At 49.7% G+C, this 9,294-nt stretch overlaps 1 protein-coding gene across 1 annotated transcript; it reads left to right on the top strand.

Annotated features, from left to right (window-relative positions):
- Positions 1-6,298: 6,298 nt before the first annotated feature.
- On the top strand, positions 6,299-9,271 carry LOC135395671 (uncharacterized). Its single transcript, XM_064626767.1, has one exon. The coding sequence runs from the start codon at positions 6,299-6,301 to the stop codon at positions 9,269-9,271; it is 2,973 nt and encodes a 990-aa protein (XP_064482837.1).
- Positions 9,272-9,294: the final 23 nt, after the last annotated feature.

The following is a 9,294-nucleotide window of genomic DNA, read 5'->3' as shown; positions in this document are numbered from 1 at the left end:
TCACATGTTGACACAAAGACACTTGAAAGGACATCACGTGGACCAGTGAATACATCAATCCCCACTCCACAGATTCTGCCTAGTCCACAGATGGAACCACTAGATTTGTTACATGTTGCAGACCTTGTGACATTTTTGGAGTCTTTGGACAGGTGCAGAACATTAGTATGACGTCAACAGTGGGAGAAGAAACCGATGAGGACTACTAGCTTCTTTGAGGGGTACAGGAATACTTCCTGTTGAGGTACAGTTATGACTAAGGAGCACGAATTAATTTTCTAGAGATGCGTCCTCTACACCTGAATGCACAGTGAAACAGCGAAAGTCTTTGAAGCCCCACTACTGGAATTGTTGAAAGTTTGTCGCAGCTACAGTGAGCCATGCAAGGCTACCACATCATATTGGTCCTACTTTGCAGAGTTCACCTATTTCAGACACAACAGTCATTTCACTTTAGTGCTCTCCCGATCCTACATTCTCAGAGATTAACTGTGGTTCTATACGCGTTGCATGTGCACTGCCTTTTTTTACACATGCTTTCCGTTTCTTGTTCTGTTGAATAAATCTTCAATTGCAAGTTTGCAGCCATCATGCTCTCTACTGTGTTTGCCCCTCGTCTGTGTTGATGTGCTATAACGTCCTTGCCAACATGCCAGATCATTTTGTTGCCACAGATCATAACTTCAAAGAGTTTTCCTCTGCACCCTGCCACGAGTGAAAAGTGTCGGGTAGTCACTGAAACTACATGGTGTCATAACATCCACATATCTAAAATTTTAGTCGACAGAGATTTGCTGCTTCTGTACAACTTTCATTGTATATTTCCTTTGTCACAATTAGCACACTTGAAGAAAAGTTATCATCTTCATCAAGATGACAGGTCATTGTGGGATCTATGTGTTGCATTATTATTCCTGTACTCTTTTCATCAACAGAGAATACAGAAGCACACAAATAGTAAAATATAACTTGCTTGTTAAACTCAAAAGGGAAAGACAAAACTGTTTATACTTCTCTTGTTTATTTTGTTCCAGCTTTTACAACTCTATCAAGTACGTTAAAACATCAAAGGGCAGAGAGTCCTACTGTGACTCTTAAATCCCTGGACAATAAAAAAATAAAAATAAATTTTGAGTTGTGACAAAATGTTGCTTCTGCTGTTATATTATATTTCAAATAAATGTTCTGACGTGTCTGTTGTGTACACTGAAGCCAGTTTCTATTTGAGGGCTGTCAAAATTACTTCACGAAAGTACATCTGAATCTCAGTAACAGAGAACTTACGGGTACATGGGTATATAGAGTACATGGGTACAGTCACTCCCATTCACAGAGACTCTTTGGGCTAGTTTGGTTATTGAGTGGCTTCACTATGTGTGGAAAAGTGTTAGTATATTTCACGTTAAATAGAACTGCAAAGATAGAGAGTGCCTGTTACTGCATAATAAATTGTTTAGTCATTTTGGGGTACTGTTGCCAACTCCAATGCTGCATCGTTAACTGTGAACTGAGATCAAGGGTTGCGAATATTTGAAGTCAACGCTCAAGTCTTTCTTTACAAATGTTAGTTGGTGACATGATAATGAATCAGTTACAAGTACTCTCAGTTCAGTACTCACTTCAGTACTCTCGGTTCAAACACTAAATGGCATTTGGAAACCTAGTCAATATGAAGTATATGAAAGGTTATGAACACAGTTCAGCTGAACTATATACACTGATGAAAATTATCTGATTTACTCCCTATATATACAAGACACAAGTATAATCTACAAATACAGAAATGCCCCCAGATAATAATAATAATAATCCAGACTAATAATTATAATATTCTGTGACTGAAACGGAAAAGCAATGAGAAAAACTTGCAGCAAGCAAGAAATGAAAATTTGCTGGCATCAATATATATATACATTTCTACAAGGCTGCAGGTACAACGCCCTTATAGACATCTGATGGGAAGGCATCACTAATAGCATGCACGACGCAGGCAGGAAGAATCTTCCTATGGTGCTTTCTCAGAGCACCTCATATCCATCTTGTGAATTGCGGGTAGGCGATATAACGAAATTTCCTGCAAAAATAAGCGTTTTCCGTTCAGTTTTCCGTTCAAGTAGCGCGTAAAGACTACACGGCGCTGTCGCGTATGTTGTCATACTCTTCGATTTGTCGGATGTATGTAAAAGACACTTGCACGACTTCGGTGTCAAGGCACAGTATTTCGAAATATTCGTTGTTTGTGGTGCAATTGTCTGTCTGCTTTTTACACGCATTTACCTATCGGCAGCACGAACACTCGTCCGCAGTATCCATCGGCTTGCATTTCCCACATGAGCACCTGCACGACGAAAAAACAGTGCTTGTTTCGGCTTACACATCTGCTCCTCCCTGATACATGTAAATTTCAGTAACCAGTCCGTATTCCCGGCACGGTCAGCTACTGGTGAGGACGGCGCGGTGACTCCGGTAATTCTGTGGACGGGGAATCTTCTGCTGCGACGGACACACTTCCCGGCATGTTATCGTACGAACAGAGGTTCTGTGCTAGCGATAGTTCTAGAATGTTGAGTTCTAGCGCACTCAGGTTCGGGAAGTTCGACATTCTCGACGTAGAAAGTGGTCACAGATGCCCAATGCCACTTTTGTTCTCACCGGATTAGCGAGCGGAAGCGCGCGTATTACATGAGTCCTCGGGAGATGGCGCGGTGTGATGCAGTTGTTGACAGACTGTCGGTTTCGCACTAGGTCCCTGGACATGCAATCATCGAAAATTCGATGGAAGAAAAACTACTGCGATTTCAGCGGAGTTCTTTCACATTTGAACTTTAGAAGGTTCAAGCTTTTCGCAGAACATAAAGTTTCGATAGGTTTATATTCACTTTTCGGTCCCTTTAAGACAAATATCGGCACAGTTCCCTGTGAAGTCGGCCCAGCGCGCAAGATTCCCCTCCCCTGCGATAGCCGTACGTGACGTTGCCCGCCTGAGCGTGGCCGAGGACGGCAAGTAGTTCAATCACCACCACCATCTTGCCTCTTCTTCCTCCTCCTTCTCTGGCCATCATCCACCAAAAGAGATTGGCTCAACCATTGGCTAAACGTGACGGCAAGTAGTTCCATCACGTTTAGCCGCAAGCGGTTCCATCAGATGCTGTCAGACATATGTCGGCACAGTTCCCTTAGAAGTCGGCCCAGGACGCACATTCCCCCAGAGTTGCCCACCTCTGTGAGGCCGACATCGCCGAGCTCTTTCACCGCCACCGCCACCCAGCAGTTCCATCACCTCCAACACCCATGTTTCCTTGCTATTGTCGATGAGGACGAGGATGATGAATGTGTGCGTATACAGACAGTGGACAAAAAGAGGCGCAGAAATGCAGTGCAGTGTGTGCAGTGAGCATAGCCGACTACGGCAAGCAGATCCATCACCACCACCAACCACTCCCAATTATTATTATTATTATTACCACCACCAGTGTGTGTGAGTGTGTGAGGGAGCACATGAAAACTGAGAAAGTAAGGCTTTGCAGCAGCAAAATTTGTTGTCGTTTTCTTCCTTGACGACCGCTTTGATCGCTGTCTGTGTGAGTACTTACGCATGCTTACGTGTACTGTATGAGTACATATGCGCTCATAACCACATAATGTGAGAATGCATGGAGCACGAGAGGGTCAACACTCTACTTATGGACCCCCGATTTACGAATTCTTACTCTGCATGGACAAGACCTCTGCCTCGTTTTTCTCCCTCATTTCACGAACCCTTGTTTTAAAAGAAAGTGGTGGAGGTGGTAGGGCTCGCTGTTGTCGACCTCACAGATGTGGGCAACGTCACGACTGACGCACTGGGGAATGTGCGTCCTGGGCCGACTTCTAAGGGAACTGTGCCGACATATGTCTGAAAGCGTCTGAGGAAAACCCAGGAAAAACCCCAGACAGCACAGCCGGCACCTGGATTCGAGCCCGGGTACATCCCAGTCTCGTCGTGACATGACCAGCACGCTAACCACTGAGCCACGTGAGCTGGTTTAAAAAAAAAGTGAACGTTTCTCAGGGAAGAAACCTCGATTCATATAACGGACTAACCTCCTTCTAGGTCAAAAAAGGACGACGCGTGAGAGCGAATTCTTGAATTGCGACTTCTTCGAGAAGCTGTCTTCTAACGGAAGAGGCTGATTCTCTGCTCGAAGCAGAAGCACGTTTGTTCGGACCCAGCTGTTCGGACACAACCGGAAAGGAGTGAAGGAAGGAAGGAGGAGTACCCTGTGGGTGCTGAAGCTCTCGTCTGGTCTGCGACCCCTGCCACGACCGCCTATAGGCGTGAGGTAAGGGGGATTGGCCAGCGCATACCAAGGAGGGGGGATGCCTCCCCCCATTAGCGACCCTGACCATTACTGGTCATCATCTGTCGATATCACGTCATATCCTCTTGATCGCTTCATTGATAATGGGCTACCATCTCTCCCGGTAGTAATAAAACCTACAAATGGCACGTCCATTCGCTCCAAGAACCCAAAGGTCCTTATTCGCTGTTTAGAACAGGTTACTCCTGATTTCCGCGACATCTCCGAGGTGCGTCAATACGGAAGGGACGGCATCGTCTGCAGGTCCCGCAACTTGACAGTTGTCCAGACCTTGCTGACGACACGCTCCTTCGGTGGCCTGCCTGTCGAAGCTTTCGTCCCGCATCATCTTGCCTGTGTTAAGGGGGTGGTGCGTGGCGTTGACGTTTCACTGCCTGCGTGTGAACTTATCGAGCTATTCGATTCCGTTGGTGCTCTGGAAGCCTTCCGCTGTAGCAGGTTGGACAATGATAAACGCGTCCCCACCGAGTCGGTAATCGTCACGTTCGCCGGTCACACTTGCCCTTCTGAGGTGAAGTCGTGGCCTCTCATTTTTCGTGTTGATCCCTTCCATCGCAGGGTCGTACAGTGCAGACACTGTTTCCGCTTCGGGCATGTGGCCAAGAACTGTAAATCGGATGTATGTTGTAGACGTTGTGGTGATAAGCATGAAGAGCTAGCGTGCCCTGACGGTGCCCAGCTGAAATGCCGCCTATGTGGGGATCCTCACTATGCTGACTGCGAGACCTGTAGCTCCCGTGACCAAGAGGTGTTACTTTTGGAAATTATGGATTCTCGGCACTGCTCGCGTTATGATGCTCTAGCTGCTCTAAGGGGTCGTGGTTCCAGTTTTGCCCAAAAGGCCCAGAGGCCTGTCAATGGCGACCTGGAGAAGATGATCTCTGCTGCCGTGGAAGCTGCTGTAGCCAAGCTCAGGGAAGAAATCAGTCCGATGATTACAATGCTTGCGTCCCTCTTCCCTCCCTTGCAAGAGGCCGTGGTACCTCATGCCTCTAATAATACCAGCGTCCCCTCGGCTGAACCTTTTGCGGATATGCCTGCTCACGCACCTCCATCTCGTCTTCCGGCACCCAGCCAACCCCAACCTCAGCTTGCCGACGCCGAGTCTGCTGATCTTGAAATGGACTCCGCTTCTGCCATCTCCAAGCGTGGGGTCTCCCCGTCATCACCTGGTCACGGCACTCCCGGTGGAAAACGCAACAGGAAGGGCAATAAGAACATGAACATGTCTGGTACTGTCACTGATGTCCTCGCTGCAGCGGTTGCGGAATCCATTCTTAGTGATGGGTAGCCTCCGAATTCTGCAGTGGAATTGCTACTCGATACTCTCTGCTCTCCCTGACCTGCATACTCTTGTTTCCTCTTTGACCCCGGATATTATTTTGCTGCAAGAAACATGGCTCGCGCCTTACCGAACCTTCTCTTTTCCCAATTTTCACGCATATCGTCTGGACAGATCCGCTGGTAAAGGTGGTGGCTTGCTGACTCTGATTTCCTCCAGACTAGTGCACTCATCCCGCATTATCCATCAGATCATGTCACCGGCTTGTGAAGCCTTAATGGTGCAAGTTACTATGCCGGGGAACCGGCCCTTGTGCTTCATCAACGTTTATTGCCCGGCTGGCTTTCAATCAGCCTCAACCTTTGACACGATTGTCTCTAAATCATCTGGCTCTTATGTAGTGGCGGGCGACCTCAATTCTCATCACGTCATGTGGGGTCACAAAACTGATTCCCATGGGTGCGAACTCTGGGACTGGATTTGCAGCCACAACATGTCCATAGCCAATGACGGTTCGGCAACGTTCGTACGAGGAACCACCCGATCTGTACTCGACCTCACGTTGTGTTCGTCACATGTACGCCCGTCATCGTGGATGACGGTGATTTCTGGTACGTCTAGTGATCATCTCCCCATCTATTTTGAAGTGGCATCAATGACTACGCACCTTTCGCTTGTGCCCCGTAGCAACCGTGTTCTCCGTGAGAAGAAACTGGCTACGTTGCTGCAGGCGGCTACCAGCCTCTGTGCGGTTGACCGCGCTGTGGCTTCGGTGTCGGCAATATCCCAGGCGATCGAGCAGTCCTCCTTTCAAATTACGAAGCGGTCGCCATCCAGTTGCGCACCATGGTGGAACGACGCATGCACAAGGGATTATCGGCGGCGCAAAGCCGCTTGGAAGCAGTTGCTATCCAACACCTGCTACGCTAACTGGAAGAAGTACCAGATCGTTAAAGCCTCATTGAAACGAACGATTTCTGCTGCAAAACAAGCATTTCATAACGGTCACAACTCCTTTCTGTCGCACCCGAGGCACCGGAAAGCCCTCCATCGCCATATCGCGTTTATTCGCAGCCAACGCTCCTGCTCTCCCAGCGATCTTGCTGTTTTGTCTGACGCGGATGCGCATCAGCGGCTTGAAGACGTGGCCATAGGTTTAGCCGCACGATTTCACAACACAGTACCTCTCCCTCCTACCCCGCCTTCACCTGGGTCGTCGCACCCTGACTTCGTCGCGGTTACATCGGCTGAGTTGGACTGCATAGTGCGCGCACTTCCCGCAACGGCTCCTGGTCCTGACGGTGTATCAGCTGGCGTGATTAAGTCCTTGTGGTCTTCCCACCCACGTGCCCTGCTCGACATTATTAATACCTCGTTAGAGACCTCGTGGATCCCTTCTGCATGGAAGGCGGCCAGAGTTGTCCTGCTTAAAAAGGTGGCCTCGAAGGGTTTGGCTCTCGACAACATACGGCCTATAGCACTGACGTCTGTCCTGTGCAAAACTGTAGAGCGGGTCATACATCGCAGACTATCCGACTTTGTGGACTCAGCAGGCGTCTACAACTGCAGTCAAATAGGTTTCCGGTCGCGGTGCTCCGTCTGGATGGCCCATCTCAACCTTGAGAGTCAGCTTCGCCGTGCCCAAGAGATGGGTGAGTTCTCAGCCCTTGTCACATTGGACATAGCCCAGGCATACGACAGCGTTGAGCATTGTGTACTGCTGCAAAAGTTGGCGTCTGTTGGTACCCCGATGTATATCTTCTCATGGGTCAGGAACTTTCTCTTTGGGAGGTCATTTCAGTGCTCAGACCGGCACCTTGTCTCATCGTCCCAGGCCCTGCACAGGGGCGTGCCTCAGGGGGCTGTTCTGTCCCCATTGCTCTTTAACATCCTCATGAGCTCCCTCCCTCTGGACCCGGGCATCTTGACTATCACCTACGCCGATGATGTCGCCTTTTTTGCCTCGGCACACTCCTTGCACACGCTCTACACTAAGCTCCAGGGACATGTTGATCGCATACTCGCGTGGACTCGTGAAGTCCACCTCTCTCTCAAAATCCCAAAGTGTGCGGTGCTCCTGATCCCTCCTCCTGGCTATCGCGGCGCGACGCCCCACATTGAGCTGATGATCGGCAACCAGAGCATCGACCAGTCTCCCACACTGAAGTACTTGGGTGTATGGTACGACGACCGTTTGACCTGGGGATACCACGTTGATTACATCAGTAAGAGGGCCTCTGTTGCCTTAGGCTGTCTTCAACGGTGCGCTAGCGTCCGTGTGGGTATGCGTCGGAATGCGTTGCTCTATGTATACAAATGTTACGTTCGCCCTATACTGGAGTATGGATGTGTCATCTTCTCTCATCTTCCCGACTACCGGCTGAGGAAATTGTTTATCTTAGAGAGGAAGGCGATACGCTTATGCTTGGGCCTTCCTAGGTTCACTGCCAACGATGCTCTGTATCTTGAGTCCCATGTCCTGCCGCTGAAGGATCGCTTCCGCCTGCTAACCGTGAACACACTGCTCTCATTGTTGCAGAATCCCCTTGCTTTAGAGCATAATGACTCTCTTAAATATATGCGATCCTGGATGTGTAGACGATGGCGGAAATCAAACATCCCTCAACTCCTCTTTGCTCAGCTTCTGCTGACCCCGTTGGACGTCTCGCTTGTAGACATTGCCCCACCTATGCCCCCGCCAGTGCCAATTTCCGTCCAGGTTCTCGATATATTTCGTCCCGGCGCGAAGCACACCTCCTTGAATCATCTCCAGACTGTGTTGAATTGCCATTTTTCTCGGTTCTCCGATCACCTCATCATCGCAACTGATGCATCTGTCTCGGACGAGCGGGCCGGTGTGGGTATTGTCATCCCGCAACTTGACGCCCGTTTCCCTATCCGCTTGCCCGACTATACACCTGTTTACGAGAGCGAGTTCCTGGCAATGGTCCTCGCACTACTCAAAGTGCCCCCGCTTTTCTGTAAGGCACTTCTCATATCCGACTCCTTATCTGTGGTATCGGCCTTGGACTGTCGCGATAGCTCGTTGTTCCCAGTCCTGGCCTCACTCGCCCCCTCTCACATATCACACCTAATTGTAACCTGGGTTCCAGGCCATTGTGGGCTCCCGCTCAACGAGGCCGCTGACACCCTGGCGAAGATGGCCCTGTCCGGCCCCGTGCTTCCTATCCTCCCGCCGGTTGCTGCCGTTGTCCGTGCCCGTTACAAACGCTATCTATCCCTTGCTCGGCCTCCTCCCCGCCTCGGCTATGAACACCTCTCTTTCGCTTGGAACCCGCGCTATTGCCACTCTCGACGTGCAGAAGTCTGTCTGACGCGTCTCCGGTGTCTTGCCCTCCCGCTTAACTTTTACCTCCATCGCAGTGGGGTGCAACCTTCCCCAGGGTGTCCTGCATGCGGTCACGACGAAACCCTCCAACATTTTGTTCTCGACTGTAGTACCTACCGCCGCCTTCGCCTACAGTCCCTCACCCTTCCACTGCTAAGGTTCAGCGTGCCCCTCTCATTATGCGCATTACTCTCGTTCGGTGCGTCCCATACCGGAAAATGGAATCCTGTCATCGCAGATAATCTCATTTCATTCGTTGCCGGCTCCAACCGGTTCTAGCCCTTAGTGTCACTGTCACACTC

The sequence above is a fragment of the Ornithodoros turicata genome, chromosome 5 (genome assembly GCF_037126465.1).
Source record: "Ornithodoros turicata isolate Travis chromosome 5, ASM3712646v1, whole genome shotgun sequence".
In the NCBI taxonomy this organism is placed as follows: Eukaryota; Metazoa; Arthropoda; class Arachnida; order Ixodida; family Argasidae; genus Ornithodoros; species Ornithodoros turicata.
The sequence above is the reverse complement of the archived record's forward strand: the minus strand, read 5'-3'. Positions and strand labels throughout refer to the sequence as shown.